Source organism: Dermacentor andersoni, chromosome 7, assembly GCF_023375885.2.
Source record: "Dermacentor andersoni chromosome 7, qqDerAnde1_hic_scaffold, whole genome shotgun sequence".
NCBI classification, from domain to species: domain Eukaryota; kingdom Metazoa; phylum Arthropoda; class Arachnida; order Ixodida; family Ixodidae; genus Dermacentor; species Dermacentor andersoni.
The window spans coordinates 81,388,769-81,407,135 of record NC_092820.1 but is presented as its reverse complement, the minus strand read 5'-3'; the positions used below and the strand labels follow the sequence as shown (position 1 = coordinate 81,407,135).

The 18,367-nt window shown below is 44.7% G+C and overlaps 1 protein-coding gene across 1 annotated transcript in view; it reads left to right on the top strand.

Moving 5' to 3' along the window:
* The window catches only part of Rat1 (5'-3' exoribonuclease 2 Rat1), a 120,542-nt gene that overhangs the window by 43,493 nt on the left and 58,682 nt on the right, over positions 1-18,367 (top strand). Inside the window, exons 14-23 of the mRNA XM_055072755.1 lie at positions 222-271; positions 364-411; positions 1,867-1,923; positions 3,224-3,367; positions 4,911-4,999; positions 7,955-8,039; positions 8,137-8,187; positions 11,668-11,775; positions 13,856-13,945; positions 17,266-17,338. Coding sequence (XP_054928730.1) covers positions 222-271; positions 364-411; positions 1,867-1,923; positions 3,224-3,367; positions 4,911-4,999; positions 7,955-8,039; positions 8,137-8,187; positions 11,668-11,775; positions 13,856-13,945; positions 17,266-17,338 — 795 coding nt within the window. The remainder of the gene's footprint in view (positions 1-221; positions 272-363; positions 412-1,866; positions 1,924-3,223; positions 3,368-4,910; positions 5,000-7,954; positions 8,040-8,136; positions 8,188-11,667; positions 11,776-13,855; positions 13,946-17,265; positions 17,339-18,367) is intronic.

The window sequence follows — 18,367 nt, the reverse complement described above, 5'->3', positions numbered from 1 at the left end:
ATTTTTGTGCATTCAGCCACCACTTTGATCTTGCATTTCTTTTAGCGCTATTAGTCGTTGGAGGGAAGAGTTGGTATGCTCGCACACTAAAGTTTATTGTGCCTGCTTATAATGGCTACACAATGTGTTAAGCATGCAGTGGTTGCGAGTGAATTACAATTACTTTGGCATGCGCTTAAGGAATCCTTAATTTTTTTCCCTTTTTACATATTTCTGTGCAGAGCTTGGTGAAGCAGAAGATGAAATCTTCAAGCGCCGTCAACAGAATGAGGTACAATGCTCTGTGAATGTTTATAAGTTCTTGTGGTCATGCTACATGCTGTACTCGGCTTGGCTCATGGTGACTTAAATCCCAACTTGCAGCTCAACTTCAAGCGGCGGATGAAGGAAAAGAAGAAGAGGATGAAAATGGCAAGTGGGTTTATTATCTCTATTTACTGGCTGCTTTCTGAGAAGCTGTAATGAAACAACGTAAGTAAAAGGTGGCATTGTTTCACAAGCCTAGGCTGCTTAGTGTAACCGAAGTTCTCCTATTGCGTGGGAACTCCACAAAAATGTGCTATGGCAGGGTTGCGATTTGAGTGAGTTGGTGCGGGCCTGCTATGTATTTATAGTAGCAGGACAGATAAAAATGAACATAATTGTGAAGAAGAAAAACAAAACACAGAGGAATCGGAGAATTATGCAGGACAGGTGCTGTTGGTGTAGCCTCTTTCCACTGCCTGTGATCTTCACAGCGATGTTCAACAAACTTGCTCATTTCACCATTTTGCTGCCGAGGATGTAGAAAAAAAAAATGCCACGAGTGCTTGCATGCAGTTGAACTTTTGTTTGAGAAAGCTTGCGGAAGCACCAAAGAGAAACACGCTAGACCACCTTAGACTGACAGTGTTTTTTCTGTAGAAGTCGTATCTTCTTCATTTGAGTTTGATTATTATAAGAGAGAATTAAAGTCTGTTTCATATTTACTCCAAAACTCCCAGTGCCAATACATCAGCGTGACATCACTGATTTCAGACTATATTTTCGTACTTCGGGCCTTGATTTCCGGCTTTTTTTCCGGCTTACGAAGCCTCTTCTCAAGGCCATGCTAAGTCTTTTTGGCGTTGTAGAAGGGTAATTCACTGATGGAGCTCCAGTTATCTTTTTCCCCTTTTAGTACCTCTTTAATCTAGCTGACAATAAGTAATGACAGTGTGAGCCTTAAAATTAAATTCAAATAGACCAGTCTACGCTAGTAAGTGCAGTGAAACCTCATTAAACCGTAGTTGGCTGGAGCTCGGAAAAAGTACGCACTAAACAGAAACTAAACGCTTTTGTGTGGGATCCATACCCTCCCCCTCCGCTTTTCTCCTCGAGCTCTCTTTGGTATTGCTGTCTTTCTCCCCCGCTGTGCTCTGCGTTCACTATTTCATCCCTTGCTCTGCTCGTTTGCTCGGTTACATCAAGGGGCGCCGCCGACACACAATGCAGGAACGGGTGCCTTAAAGCTGTGCTTCAAAAACATGATGCTTAGTGTACCTTCTGAGGAAGTTCAACATTTAGAGGGCTGAATGGTGTTCCTCCAGTTCGTATAATGCAGTACTATATATTGCAAGCAGAATATTTCTTATTCATGTCTACATTGTATTAGAAATATTGTAGTGACGATGGTGACCCTTGAAGTAGCAATGTAACAAGGGCCAGTGTGGCTCACTATTTGAACTTTATGAGCCCCTCTTTCCATGCTGCTAGGGCCCTCTTAAATAAAAGGGGGCAGTATATATGTATCTTTACTATTTACATGTTGTATTTATCTTTATTTATGTATATATTGCTGTCATGTTGTATCGATAATGTTTGATGTTTCACCAATATTGGCTTTAGGAGGCTGAATCTGAGGCGAGACCTGCATGGACACCAGGGGGACAGTTCGCCCCAGTTGTAAGCACAAGTCTTCTCTATCATGTTTTTTTTTTTTTTTTTTAATGGGAGCGTTTGTTACGTGGCATTTGGCTCAGATTGATATCTATGCTGTAATCTTGCAGTGCTTGGATTAGTTTGGCAGCCTTTCGTTGTAATAGTCACTCAGCCTGTCTTGTCTTGTACTCTGGCCTGCATGCCTCGCTGTTGTACAATTAGTGTGTATGAATGTGCTAGTTTTACCATGTGTACTCTGCTTCACGGTAGCTCAGTGGCAGTGGTGTTGTGCGGCTAGTCTCAAGGTCATGGGTTCAAGGTCGTGACCACATTTCAGTGGAAGAGGAATGCAAGAATGCTTGTGTACCATGCATAGGACGCACATTTAAAGAAAGCCAGGTGGTTAAAATTACCTCAAAGTCTTCTCTCTGCGACATGCATCATAATCAGGTCATGGTTTTGGCACATAAAGCCCCAGAATTGATTTTATGCACTACTTACTTTTTTCTTTTTCCCTAAAGTTTGTTCAAGTGCTTATACCTTGGTAGCAGTGCAATTGAAGCGCCATTTGTCTCAGGAATGGAAGGAACTTGTTGCACTTCTTCAGAACTCTTCTTGCATTAATAATACTAATTAATTATCCTGTGTCAACCTTCAGTTTGAATTAAACCCCCTTGATCACTACGGTCTTTGCGTGCAGCGGTGGTATTCTCAGTCGATCATTTTCGACAATACTATCACTTTCGCATGACATAGCACAGGGCGTACATTGGGTAATTCAGGAGGTTTTCCTCAGCCAGCCAATCGGCTCAACCAGTTTTGCTTAATGCGTGTGCACCGAGAGTGAATCTCCGAAAGGGAGCATCAGAGAATACATCCCCACGATGCCTCTGGTGTGAGAATACGTCCCCAAAATGCCACTTGTTAACTACCTTCTTATAAGAAGTTGTGTTTAGTGTTTTGTGTGAAACAATTGAGTCTCCATCTTCCATCTTATTGTTCATCCCCCTCTCCTGTTCTTTCTGAAATGGTCTTGCATGCTTCAGCGACTCTGTATGTTTGACTGCTTCCCATATGCTGCTACAGAATTCATGCGGATTCTCTAGGATAACTGTGAACTCAGTGAATTAGAAGTACTATAAATTCTGTAAGAATGATATGGAAAACGTACAGAAAGTGGCAGCTATGATTGAACTGCAGCCATACACGCATCCATTTCATCTTTCCATTTTGCCCTGGGGATCTCTGCACTGTTTATTAGTTGTGCATGGACAAAGCTTTCACCATGCTCAAATTCTAAATGCACTGACTCTTCCATTCAAAGGCTGTCGGGCAGCGTGTCGCGCCAGTGCAAAATGCCAAGCAGGAAGCCCATAACATGCGCCGGGAAGGAATGGAGCATCGCCGGAACCTGAGCGACGGTGGAGGATCCAGCGCTAATGGTCGCCTGGAATCCATGCTTAGACCTGTAAGCAAGCTATTGTTTTATTGCACTTGCTTTTGTTTTGAGTGCTTGCCAAGTGATGTAACTCTCATGTGCATTGAAAAGGCACAGCAGAGGAGCTTGGCATGTTGTCACAAGGTCCTGACCGATTTTGTGGACTGCCAACTCCGCCAGTGACATGCGCTTAGGCCTCCTGCTGTCTGCTCTTCGCCATATTTTGATGACTAGCGCCAGGTGTAGCAAAACACATGATTTCACAAAAACTGTTGAGGAGAAATAGTTGGGGTGCTTGAGTTCGTCCACACACCCAGCTTTTATTCATTCTGAAACCTCGTGAATGTGCACCTGGCTATAACTCCGCACTAGAAGGTAGTACATAACTGCCAGATACAAATTTATGTCTCTTGAAATGTGCCACGCTCCTACCAACAAAAGGTAATGCGATGCCGCAGTAAATGTTACCTAAAATGCACACTACGAGGTTTCTTTTTTACATTTTTCCTTCCATTTTCTACAGCTGTGAAAAATTCTGCCTCTCTTGTGCGACTATGCGGTAGCGCAAAAGTGAGCAGCATTTCAAAACTTTGGCAGGGAACACAGGAGCAGAGCAGACGACTCGTCTGGCTTTCCCCAATGCGTGCGTGCTCATTTACGCAATGTTCTGCGACTGAGCGAAACTGGTACTGCTTCATTGAAACTGTACATGCTGCTGCATGGGGCCGATCATACCGTGTGGTTTGTGTGCAGCACGTCAACTTACTAAGCGTAGGCCGTCATTGTGCGAACATGCTTGCCGTCAGATTTCAGGGTTTATGCAGTTGGCTTTCCTTGTGCCCGCACCACTCCTAGAAAGGAACACGTGCAGCGTAATCTTGTTAAACCAAGGCGGCAACTGCGAGCTGCTTTCGTTTCGGCTAGTGACGCACCAATCCCACTCCAAGAGGCAGCAGAGAACTGCAACATGTTTGGGTTATCGCCTGTTAAAAACAAGCAGTATGCTTATGACAATCCTGTGGGCTATGCCACACGCTCGGCCGATCAGATAGCTGAAGATGCTTATCGCAGTAGGGTTGGCGGCGATAAGCCATGCTGGCATGCTTGTCGGTGGTTATACTCTTTGCCGAGCCCACCATCACACCTCCGTGAATTTTGTATGCTTATCCATATCAGCATCAATGCAATGACATGGAAGCTGGAATCATTGGTAGACAGGTCTCTGCCCTTTCCAAAAAAGTGGAATACCTTTTGCAACACAGCATGGCACTGAACTTCTTTTTTTTTGTCACTTTTGGAATGGTCATTTGTTTTCTGGCGAATCCAATATTCTGGTTATTCATACATTTAGGGGATCGTCGTCGAGTCTGAATTACCGGTTGACGACTGCAATGCATCAAGACATTTATATTGAACTGCATGCACCATGAAGTGCAACCTCCGTGTCAAATTTGAATGCAAACAAGCCCGCACGTCAATCGGAATAGTCATGTGTACCTGAAGCTCTTATTTATTCATCGTTCTGTATAGCAATGCACAAATCATACTGCGAATTTTCGCCTTGCTCATGCAGGCTCACAGTGACAGCGACGTCCGTGGTGAGAAGCGCAAGCACGAAGACGACAGTTCAGAGGAGGAGGAAGAGCCCCATGATGAAGTGCGGTAAGCATGCTTTGCAAGCAGTGACTTATTCATTTTTGCGTTAAATAAAAGTAGGGAACCTCGAAACCCAGAAAAAATACTGGCAAGCCTCGAAGCACCCTGAATAATTCAATGTAATGCTCCCACGTAGTAGAATGCTCCTACGTAGTAAATAGCAGCTTGCTGATACAGTCGAATCATTTAATAATGAAGCTGCATTTGATACGAAAATACCTTGATTATATCTGGTATTCATTATAGGCATATATTTGTCATGTTACGATAGTATTGAGATAGTATTTAGATTCACTTTATTATATTAACATTCGTTATTTTAAGGTTTGACTGTATCATTGAAAAGCATGCAATTTGCATATCCAGCCAGCAGTTGTCTTAGTATCCAAGAACTTTGAGGCAAATCAACCAGCTTGATAATCCCGAGGACTGCTTTGTGAGATATGGAGAGGAGAATCATACGCATAATATTAATGAAATAAAGAACAGTGGGTGCTACAGCAGCGGTTCTCGAAACATTTAGTTGTCGAGGGCTTACTGACCTATTGACAAATCGCGCTTGAGCCTGTTGGATTTTATTTTGTTTCGGATTAAACTTAGTCGCATCGAAAGAAGCATCAAATCGGTTGTTTTCAATGGTCAAAAGCATTGCATCAGCGGCCAGGAAGACGCTCTAGGATATTTAGAGAATACTATATTTTAAGTGGCCAATGCACGCCTTTCCTGTAATGGGTCACCAAGCCTTTACAGTAAGTTTTACAGTTACGTCCCAGAAACACTCAGTTTAGCCATTGATATAGTTCAGGATGCCGAGTCGGTAACATCACTCCCTTTCTCATTTTCTATTTGAAACACTAACATGGCAAATGCAACTTTGTGTGGGCAGGTTGTTTGAAATGGCTTGCCAAGTGTCTTGTCCATGATGGCACTCGTTGGGGGCGCACCTCGAGGGATCCCAGCAAATGCCCTTGGAGTTCTCTACAGGACGCTCAGATGTCCCCAGACTGCAATTTGAAGAATGCTGGATATAAGAACGAAAGCAAGTTGATGGTGTTGAAGCGGTAATAATGAAGTGGACATAAGGGAGTGATTTGAGGAATGAGTAATTGACGGTGCGGTACAGTCAAACCGCGGTATACCAACGCGTATTTAACGAGTTATCGTATATAGTAGAACCTCGTTCATGCGTTTTGGAAAAAACCGCTAGAAAAAAAACTTGCTAGCCGGAAAAACGTACAATCTGAAGTAGCTAAAAAAATTTGACAGACTCAACTGTCGTTGACATCTATGTAATGCGAAGCGTCGTGCAGACCGTTGCAGCATGAGACGCCGACGCGCCTCAAGCTCGTGGTGCTCTGGTGGCTTGAGACATGTTTTGTTATCTGTAAAACAGATAGCTGAACATGCTTATCGCAATAGGTTTTGCAGCCATAGCTGTGAATGCGGTGTGCGACGACCCGGGTGTAGATTTGCTGGTACGAGAATAAGAAACTGCGCGCTGTTTTCACGGGAGACGGGCGGCTACATAGTGTTGTTCTCAGTCACATATGCCTCGCACCTTTTCTGTTCACATACGATCGCAGTCTGCAGCATGGCACAGCTGCGCATTTCGGTTATCGCCTATTAGAAGCGTGCACTACGCTTTCAACGGCACCACGCACCTTGAAACAGATAGGCGAAAATACTTATTGCAATAAGATTGGCGGGGATAGCTGTAAATGCCACGTGCGACAACCCTGGAGAAGATTCGCTGGTATCGAAATGAAAATGAGTGCGTGCTGGCGTTTCCATGCGAGACGGGTGGGCGAGTAGTGCGGTGAAGCTGCTGCAGAGGGCAGCAGCTTCATCGCGCCTCTCGCGCATTTTCTTGTTTACGTGGGATCTAGCAGCTGAAAAACATCGTACGGTCGCAGTTTGCCGATGTACTGAATGTTGCTGCTGAAAAATCTCATTTTTCGGGAACGTATGAACCGGTAAAAATGAGCATAACTCTGTTGGGTCATTCTTTGTGTTCTTGATTGCGAGCGTTGGTGCCGAGAAAACGTACATAATGGGAACGTTGCAGCGAGGTTCTGCTGTATAGGATAGTTGAACAAGTTGGAAATTCGCAAATATTGTTTTACCACTATAAGTGTGTATGCTTATAACTAGTACCAGATATAACAAAGACGTTTTCGTGTCAGATGTTACCCGCCACGGTGGCTTAGCGGTTGTGGTGTTGCACTGCTAAGCACGAGGTTGCAGGACCTCAGCTGTGGCGTTCACATTTTGATGGGGGCGAAATGCAAAAAATGCCCATGTCCTGTGCATTGAGGGCACGCTAAAGATCTCCTGGTGGTCAAACTTAATCCTCAGTCCCCCACTACGGCGTGCTTCATAATCATATTGTGGTTTTGGCATGTAAAACCCCAGAATTCAATTGAATGTAAGACGTTATTTTGTTATAATGCAGTTCGTCTGTACTCATACTAATTAGAATGACAGCTGGGGTAGTAGCTCAGTAGTTGTAATGTTCTGCTGCTGAGCTCGAAGGTCACGGGTTCAATTCCTGTCCACATCAGCTGTGTTCCAATGAGGACAGAATGCAAAAACTTTGGGTGTCATACTTTGGGTGCACATTAAGAACCCCACGTGATCCAAAACATCCCAGAGCATCCAACACGCAGTCATTAATTGGTTGCGTGTTGCTTTGGCATACTAAAACCCAGCAATTTAAAATCAGTGAATTATCTATTGGTAGTTAACAAGTTAAATACGAACGGAAGGCAAAAATAAATGTAGTATAACATCATTTGCAGTAACAAGGCATGTTTAGTTAACATAGGATAGGAGAAGTAAGAAATCATAGAGAGAGGGCATTGCCCCACAAGAGTGATTGATGTTTTGATGATTGTGATTGTGGTTGTTCTCACGGCATTCTAGTAAAAACCTGCTTTGTTACTGTTGCTCATTCCCTTGCAGACTTTGGGAAGATGGCTGGAGGGAACGTTACTATGTTTCCAAGTTTGACATTGGGCCCGACAACATAGCCTTTCGACATGATGTGGCAAGTTCTTGTATTCTTTGACTGCATTTCTTTTTGTTTTTTCTGTTCTCACAACAATCAAGGATGTCTGTATAACGTGCGGTTGTTGTTAATGCAGGCTTCCGCCTACGTTGAAGGACTCTGCTGGGTTCTTCGCTACTACTACCAGGCAAGTGAACCACGGCAGTAGATGTCTAATCATTCTGTGTCTTTTGCCCAGTGCTCATGCTGCCCTTCAAACATGAAGCAGTATGTGTACTGTAGGCCAGTAATAAATGGAGGAAAGGGCAGCGACAATGGGTATTTGTGCACATTACCTTTTGCAGCAACGCTGCGTACGAGTCGCACAATGGTTTTCAAGCGGCAGCGGCAATGTGTTGCGGCGTGATCATTATTAAATATCAGCCAGAGAACAGTCAGAAGTGCAACCTGCATCAGAGCCCCAAAGTATTTGTATGATGAGGGAGTCAGAGCATGTGACTGGACAGCACTGTCAGTAAAGCTCATATAGCACACACAGGAACATGTGCCGAATGTACTGGAGAGTGTAAAAGTGCCATGATTAGACAGGGGGAGGCATCTCAAATCAGTTGGATGTAGCCAACAAATTGCACTGTGTGTAGGGAAGCGCTTGCAAAGTATTGAGTAGATTTCAGGGCTGTGGCATGCAAGAGAGAGAGAGAGGAAATAAGACATGAAATGCAGAGAGGTTAAGCAGGGCAACTGTTCGTTAAGCTACTCTGCTATGGTAGGTGGGGGGTAAGAGCTGAAAAAAATTAAAAAAAGAAGTGATGGCATGAACAGAATCAGTCCACAAGAGTGATGAGGAAGGCAACTGCCAAGAACGGTTTTGTATTCAGTCCCGATGCTTTTAAAAAACACACTAGCACATTTAGAGCAACTCAGGCTGATATTGGTTGTGGCCAGGGATCCAAGAATTCCGTTTCCCCTAAGGGGATGGTTGTCAGGCTTGTCGACTGTAGTGCAGAGCACTTTTTTTCTTGCACTGAAATGAGGACAGTAATGCAGACGGTTCACCGACTCACTTGCAGCTGCAAAACCAGCACACACACACCCATTGTGTAATCGAACCATGTGTGTGAGCGCACGCAAGAAAACTCGATGGTTCTGTGCCCATCAGAAAAACCAACCGAATGAGAAACTTGCATTATTCCTTCGTTTCATCAATAACGAGGGGCAATCAATTTTCGCAAGCCAAGTCTCCAGAAAAGGAACGCAGGCATGGTAGCATTGATTGTATATGGCGGCAGCGTTTGTATATACCAGTGCCTGCTTGTGAACGTGTGTAATTGCACCCCTGTGAGCAACAAATGAGCGATAATGTAGCAGTGACCCTTCGAAAGATTAAAAACCAGATAGATATCAGTTTTTAGGAGCGCAAAGAATGCAAACAGCCCATGAGACAAACAGCCCATGAGCCCATGAGACTGCTGTGGGCCCTCACATGCGTGAGCAGTCGCTGAAATCTGGCGTGAGGAAGCCGAGGAACCAAAACCGAGAGACTAGAAAGAAAGAAAAAAGAAATAATTGTATCCAAACAGGGTGGCAGCACTTGCTGGGCAACAAATAGGTGAAAATTTAGCTTTTTTTTTTTTTTTTTTCAAACATACAGAAGGCACAGTGATTATACAGTATGGACCATTTAGGACTTGTTCACGGTGCCGTATACAGTAGAACCTCGTTGATAAGTTCCCGTTATATATGTTTTCCCAGTGCCAATGTTTGCAATCGAGAACACAAAAAATTACCCAATAGAATTGCGGTCACTTTTACTAGTTCATGCATTCCCGGAAAACACGGTTTCTCGGCACCAACTTTCAGTAAGTCGCCAGGCTGCAATTGTATGATACGTTTTCCGGCCGCTAAATCCCATGTGGACAAGAAAATTCGCAAGGTGCGCGCGATTGAGAACAGGATATAGATGCATGTCACGGCAGCTTCACCGCAATACTCACCCGCTCGCCTCGTGGAAACGCCGGCGCGCACTCTGGAGTCGTCACACGCGGCATTCATAGCTATCACCGCTAATCCTATTGTGATAAGCATCTGTGCCTATCTCTTTCACAGTGCGTGGCGCCGCGGAAAGCGTAGCGCACGCTTTTAATAGGTGATAGCCGAAACATGCCACTGGTCCCTGCTGCAGACTGCGATCGTATACATTTTCCAGCCGCTAGATTCCATGTAAATAAGAAAAGGCGCGAGGCGTGCGCGACCGGGAACAGCGGCCGCCCGTCTTACATGAAAGCGACGGCCCGCACAGTTTTTTATTCCAGTCCCAGCAAGTCTTCGCACTGGTGGTCGCACGCCGCATTCACAGCTATCGCCGCAAAACCTATTGTGATAAGCATTTTCACCCATGTGTTTTACAGCGCGTGGTGCGCAGTGCCATTGGTAGCATACTGCACGCTTTTAGTTGGCGGTAATCCAAACACGTCGCTGTTCCGTGCTGTAGGTGGTGCCATGTTGACACGTTTCACTTCGACGGCATTCAGCGGCACCCACCAGCTCGATCTTGTCTTGGTTTTCCATCGCCCTCTTAAAACGCCACGCAATAGCAAAACAAGAAAACGCGTCTTGAGCCACTGAAACACCAGCAGTTTGACATACATCGGAGTCTCGTGCCACAACGATCCATGCGACACCTCGCATTACGTAGATATCAACAGGGCTTCAATATGTCAGATTTTTTATTTACTTTGGATCGTACATTTTCCCGGTTAATACGTTTTTTTCTCGCAGTTTTTTCCAGAACGTACAAACGAGGTTCTGCTGGATTTATGGCATTGACCCTCGAAGGGTTAAAGAGTTGCAGTAAGCTCTGAAACTGAAAGGGTTAGCTCCTTGTTTATGAAGACCCTTTGTGCTGACGAGAAATGGGACATCAGGCAATGAGCCAGTCAGAACCACCCAAAATTCGCTCATTTCATGTCGTATAACCAGCCCGACCCCTGTTCCTGTTTTTTACCATGGCTTCTGCCAACCAACGAAAGTCCCCAATTGTGTGGAACCATGCGACCATGCTCTGAGCATTTTTTTTTTCTTTTTTCATGTTTTAGTTGCTTTTGAGCACACTCTGACAGAGCAAGGGCAACCAGCTGGCAGTTGCTTAAAAATGCGATTCATGGGTTGTGTCAACAAGTCAAACGGTTTCTTATAAATGGTGTAAATTGATAACATACATGAATCAATGAATGCATGGTAATGAATGATAACTTAAAAATTAAGAACTTATCAAATGATATGTCAGCTGAATAGTCAAAGAGCCTTATGCAAGCCTTTTTGCTTTATTTCTTTTCACTGCCTCTGTGGGAAGCTAAATGAAGTTCTTCAGACTGTGAAGTTGCTGAAGAAGCAGCTTGCACTTATTCAAGCAATTTGAAAGGGAACACCCGAATCGACTTAAGAGGCAATAGTAGATAAGCACGCATGCCCTGCATGTGTGCTCCAGCGTTTAGCGAGACTAAATATTCAATGGGAAAGCTGCCTGTTAAATGTTAACACGTCGTGCTAGAATTCACGCATCACAAGTAGTCATTTAAAAATGAATTTAGTGTTTTGACTTACGTTGCTCACGATGGTACATTTTGTTTGCTAAAAGCCATCTGTCATCCCCTGGTCTTCTCTGCAGGGCTGCGCATCCTGGAAGTGGTTCTTCCCATATCATTACGCACCATTTGCATCTGACTTCATCAACGTCGGCGACCTCAAGATCGAGTTTGAACGAGGAACTCAGCCCGTGAGTAGTGCTCCCCTTTGTATACTGCCACCATTAGTTCCACTGATGCAGTCAACTTGCCTTAATTCTAATTCCCGGGGAGCACAGATATTAATTTGGATTATTCAGCACACTCCAGCATGGTGCATTGGCTAATTTTAACTTCTAAGTTTCTACGTCCCAAAACCACAATTTGATTATGAGACAGAAACCCATGGCCAATGCACCACACGCCACAGCAGCTAAATGGCTATGGCGTTGCCCTGCTGAGCTCAAGGTCGTGGGTTTCGACTCCCGAACTCGCTGGTCGCAGTTCAATGGCAGCCAAATGCAGAAACACTCGTGTGCTTAGGTATGAATGCATGTTAAAGAACTCCAGGTGGTCAAAATTAATGCAGAGCGACGAGAGTTTGATGTAATAGTTCTGCGGAAACCCACGAGGTGGAGAGAAGTAATTAATAAAGGGAAAATCGGATATCCACTCGTTCGTAGCAATTCCTATAAAGGAAACCCATATGGGTTCCTTGAAAGAAAAGCCTCACAGCTGAAGAAAAATTCGTCCTGGCCTGGCCCTCGAACATGAGACCACCACCTTTCCGGGTCAGTCGCTCTACCATCTGAGCTAACCAGGCAGCTAGCAGATGGCAGGGCGAAGTCGAATTTGTCAACAACACGAAGCAAAGGCGTTTGATGTAATAGTTCTGCGGGTGGGTGAGTTTGACGTAATAGTTTGTAGAATTTGCTACGAATGAGTGGATGTCTGATTTTCCCTTTATTAATTACTTCACTCCACCTCTACCAAATCGAGCCTCTTCATGGGCGTTCAGAGTTCCCGAAACTTTAGTTAGTAAGCGAATGTTTAAACGTTTATACGGCTGATAAAACTGCTATCCTTACTTTTCTTATAGCTGTCTATTAATTTGCTATCGTAATTGATGCTTTGCCTCTTGGGTGAAACTGCAACTTTTTTTATTTATCGCAACTTCAGTGTATTGGGAGTAATAAATGAGAGGAAGTTGTATTCCTGTATGAAAGAATTTGGTAGGCGGTAGTGTAAAGGTCATGGCAAGCGAGTGCGCGTTAAGGTCAAGGGCATTTTTAAAATTTTTTTTTAGTAACGGAAAACGGGTGTGCGTTACAATCGAGGGCATGTTAGAATCGAGTAAGTACGGTATGTGCTACGTGTGATTCCTTCTTTTTTCGTCCTCTTTGATCATCTTTAGCGTTACAAAAATGAGAGGTGCCAACATAGCGGTATGCTTGGGGTTGCCACTTTTTTCGCTCAGCTTTTCCTCTAGAGTTAGTCTAATAACTCTATTCCTTCACAAAAGCGTGCTCTGTAGCCATTTTGTGATGGCGATGATGCTGCGTCTGACAGCTCTGTTGACAGGCTGTTGCCAGCACCGCAAACGCGATTTCGGTTTCGTATGCGATTGTAATGAGCAGGCAATCTTTGTACCCATTTTCTCGGTAAAAAAGTGCACATTAGGTTCAGGTAAATACGGTAAATGACTTGCGGTGACAGTATTCTCATTTCAACGCACAAGTTACAGCACACAATTATATCGCCATGCTTTTGAGTATGCATGTCCCTATATCTAGCTCAGGTTCAGCGAGTAACACTCAGCATGCATCGTTTTTTATTTCTAGTGATAATGAACACCCATTCTAATAGTACATGTGCGCAGACGCCAGTGCCAGGTTTTCCGCTGGTATTGCTACTACAAAACCCAGTGTGATCCTCACATGAGCCATGTTTTGCTGTGTTTGTTGCACTGAATGAATAAGTTTGAACTACCTTAAGGTCTTATTTAACTCCAGCGGCTTTCAAATCAACTCGAAACATAGCAGGCTGTCCGGAAATTTGAAATGGGCTTGAGTTAACCGGGATTTGGCATTGTGTCATACTTCGAACTATTGCGGGTTGGCTGTAATTTCATGCCGATAGCTGCGTCTTGGCAATTTGTGTATTTGTTCTTCAAATGTGTCCGTGCTCTTTAATATTCGTGCAAGAGAGAAACACGCATTACCCTTTCTTTTTGTTTCCTAGTAGTAGCAAAGTGTAATGGGAATGTTTTACCCTCCTCTCGTGTCATGACAGTTCAAGCCTATGGAACAGCTGATGAGTGTGTTCCCGGCAGCCAGTAAGCAGCACCTGCCCACGCCGTGGGCTGATCTCATGGATGATCCGGTGAGTGTTCTTGGTGTGCAGCTCCAGCCCACTTGGTGCCACACACATCGCCAAGCCTTCAAGGGTTTTGAATGCATGCCTGATTATCTCAAATGAAGATAGCACTTGCACACATGCACCAACCGTGCAGATGCCCAACACATATATGGAAGTTGTGAGAGGGAAAATTGTCGTCCACCCGGTTGTAGAATGAAGTTAGTGAGCAAACTCATGTGGGTTACACAGGAAAGAAAGTTTAACAAAAATATTCGACCTTGTCTGGTGATTTACCAGACAGTGGATATTCATCCTGGACCAACGTTTTTCTGGGGTGTTGGTTCCTTAGGCGTTGGTCCTAGACTGAACCTGCAAACTTGGACAAAACTTTCCTTCAGCTGTGAAGTTTTCTTTTCGGTGAAACCCATTTACGTTTTCTTTGTAGCTTCGAGCTAAAATCAAGTGGACGACAAATTTTCCTTTTATAAACGGTCCTCCACCTTGCGGGCTTCCACCAAACTGAATTGCCATCTGTGCAGTTTACCTTGAGGTCTGTTTTACGAAGTCTACTTTACGAAGTCTACTTTACGATAACTGTCAGGCGCTGTTGATGAACACTGCAGCAGTTTATTCTACAAAGACTACTCTGAAAATTCAGTTGAGTCTTTATTTCATTAAGTTTCTCCACCTTTCGAGCTTTCAGCTCCAAAGGCAATATCTTTTGTCTCTCTTTTGTTAAGCTCCTCCAAACAGGGATTTGCTGCTCCAAAAATGACTCCCCCTCACCTGTTAACCTGTTTGGAATTCATATTTTTCTGCTCCCAAACTAAGGTTTTCCAATTCCAAGAATTGCTTTCAAAGTTGTTCCAACTGTTGCACCCAACCTGTGTGCTTTCTCTCGTTTATATTTGATGAGAAGTCCTCCTTGGACAATGTAGAAGAAAATATTTCTCTCTATTGTAAAGAAAGAGAGAAAAACAGCAATAGAGATTTGTCATAAGAGATTGCCAATCACTTGTACAGCCGCATTCTTGTTCACTGCTATCCTATCAGCCAGTCACCAGACCTAGCACACCTCCCTCATAACTTGCCCATACTTGCTTCACTGTTCTTCCGGTGTCTCAACATCAGGTAAAACACTTGATTGGTAGATTTCGCTCCAGAACAAGTAGGTACCTACCAAAAATGTTGTGGTTTTGTTTTTTTGTTTGCAACAGCAAAAGCCTTAGTATCAGTGTTCATGGAGAAGACCTGTTGACACCACTTTCAATGTTGCCCAAGTGTTTCCCCATGATGCCACACAGCTTAGTGATGACTTGCTTTAGGTGGGTTAACTGCTTATTGAAAGATAAAAAACCAAACCGGGGAGGCCTTCAGAAATAAACAATATGGTCGTGCGGCTGCTCCTGCGAATGTTTTGTGTTTGGAAAATATCCAGGGCTGATTCGGGGAGCGCTTTCAGGGATGCCTTTTACTTTTGTGTGATGCATGCACCAGCAGCGATGGGCTCGTTCGTCCTATCACTGCTCCGAGGAAGTGATCAAATAAGATCACGGCCTCTGAAATTGTGAAAAAGGCTGTCTGTAAACCAGCTGCTGTGTCTGTTGCAGTGGCTCAGGGGCTATGGCATTTTGCTGCCGAGCACAAGGTTGCTGGTTTCATTCCCAGCCTCCGCAGCTGCACTCTGATGGAGAAGCGCTCGTGTAGCACTTAAATTTAGGGGCGCTTTAACCCTTTCGCTGTCACGGACGTACCGGTACGTCATCGCGCTTCCCCCCCACAGTGTCACTGACGTACCGGTACGTTCTCTATCGCGCGTTCAAAATTTCGTGCCTGAGCGCAAAGCTGGCGCTCCCGGACGTGGCCACGCCGTCTGTTGACTCTTCCTACAAGTTCATATTTTCGCCCCGACCTGTGGTAGTACATGTATTGAAGAGTACGGCGCGACTGCCATGCCCCCCTCTCTTTTTGCTGAGTGGCGCGGTGGCTCCACGTTCGCTGGATCATGCGTCTACGGTCGCCGTTGCCTCTCCGAAAAGAGTGACTCGATTGCTGCTTTCGCTCTCTCGCCGCACCCTCGCTTCCGACTTGCAGCAGTAAACGTAAAGCCCTTCGAGCTTTGTTTTAGCCTTTTTCCATCTCCCTCTTCTTGATCACGCAACGTCCCATTTATCTCCGTTGCGCGGGCGACTGAAAGCGCATCCTCCCTGCGCGCGGTTACTTTCGGATAGCTGAGCGGCGTGACACCTTCTTCTGTTCATTGGAGCGGTGGCTCTTACGATTCAGAATACGAGCCGAGCTCGGATTTGGACTCGGACAGTGTCTAACGTGACGAAGAGATGAGTTCCGCATCGTCAGATTCGGATGTTGAACGGATGTTATAGTCAGGCTGATGATGATGATGATGTTTACTAATAACAGCTGCAGAACATTGAAATGTGCATATTGCATTGACTATGTTATTTGTATACCAATCATAATCAAAACTAAATTGCAATGTTCATTCCCTGTTATGCTCGTTCCCTGAAACCAAGCCGACACTGGGGGTGTGTCACGGCCAGAAAGGTCCGACAGCGAAAGGGTTAAAGAACCCCCTAATGGTTGAAACTACTGTTGCAGTAGCCCAGTGGCTATGGCGGTGTGCTGTCGAGCTGGAGGTTGCTGGTTCAATCCCGTCCGTGGTAGCTGCATTTCGACGGGGACGGAATCCAAAACACTTCTGTACCATGCGTTGGGTGCATGGTAAAGAACCCCAGATGTTCATAATTAATAGGAGCCCCCCCCCCCACACACTTATGGCTTGTCTCATAATCAGATCGTGGTTTTGGCACGTTAAAACCTCGGAATTGAATGTATCTTTTTTTAGTAGTAGAAATTAATCTGGAACTCCCTCGCCTGCGCCTTCCCTTGTAACCATTGTGCAGTTTCAGGATGTTAAACCCCATAATTTGATTTGATCTTTTCATTCTGATGCCAACAGGTGCGAAAAAAAAAAAAAGCTTGCTCTTCAACATACAGTATTCTCCACTCAAATTAGCAACGCTTTTCTTTTCCACCCCCTGAAAATGTTCTGAAAAGATAATTGGGCCAGTTTGCTAACCTGTTGATTTTGTTTGTTAGCCTCTCGCTCATAATTTGCTTGAGATTCCTTTGTTTTGTAAGAGGCATAGTGTGTTTGGGGAGGGAGGGGGGAGCGGGATAGTGTGTGTGTTGTGTTTGATGTTTGCTGTCTGTGTTCTCTTCTACTCCCCTCTTCCCCCTGCTGTGTCCTTCTCACTGCCCCCCTTACCTCTGTGGTGCCGGCAGCCTGTGGTGACAAAATTTTGCCTGCCTTGCTCCCTCAGGACTCGCCCATCATCGACTTCTACCCGACCGACTTTAAGATTGACCTGAACGGCAAGAAGTATGCCTGGCAAGGTGGGCAGTGCCGTGTTCTTCACATCTGTCTTTTCATTGGTCCTTTCCTCGGCTGCTGCAGTGCTTTCTGCAGAGGTGGCTGTTAATAGACCAACTGCATTGAAATCTCAGTTGAGCTCAATTTTTAAAAGAGTACTGCTATAATATTTTCGACTCTTCATTTTTTGGCATTAAATGCAGGCCCAGGACCTCGAAACTCTGGAAAATATGCACCTATACCCAGTGCCTTCACCAGATGGCACATTGCTGTATTGATGGTGAAGAGCCAGACAGTGCCAAACTGAGTCACGAATGTAAATCTTTATTGGGCAAGCTTGTACCCAGAAAAACGTGTACTCGAAGCACAACTATTTCGGCAAGCACAGTTGTCAGCCGTCAAAATCTGATCTGTGGATCAAGTGTGTTGGCTTTTATATACGTGACTCATCGTGCATTCCACCGTTATCACTGATACTCACATACATTCCAGAATGCATAAGTAGGTCCGTTGTTAAAGGGAACACAACATTAGGAGAGTATGAGCAAATTTCTCTGTGTGGGAAATCTGCAAACGTCCAACATTTTGGCAGATGACAGGCGAATGAAAAACCTGGCTCTTCTCTCTCCACCTGCATGGTGAGCATTTCTATATGCAAATTCAATGGCTTTCGTGTTTCTTTTAACAGTGGACCTACCCGTGCGTCGCTATTCATTTTGTACATGAAATCTGATTGAATGAAATTCTTTCGCTACAGAATTGGTATGAACATACGGGAACGTTCTTATACATGTGGACACCTCTTGTGCTGAGTGATAACTGTAAGAGTGGTTAAGCGGTGAGAAACAGTGACTGGAAATAAAATAAACAATGTATGTGTGTCAGTGTATAATAGTGTCTTAGAGCCATTTTTGGTTTTGTTTCACAGGAGGTGTCTATGTCGTGGCGCAGACGGTGGTTATGTGAGAACCTAATGTTGTCCTGTTTTGACACTCGCTCAGCTCCCTCAGTTGTCTCCTGTGCTGCTATATGGGCAGCTCACAACGAGTAGC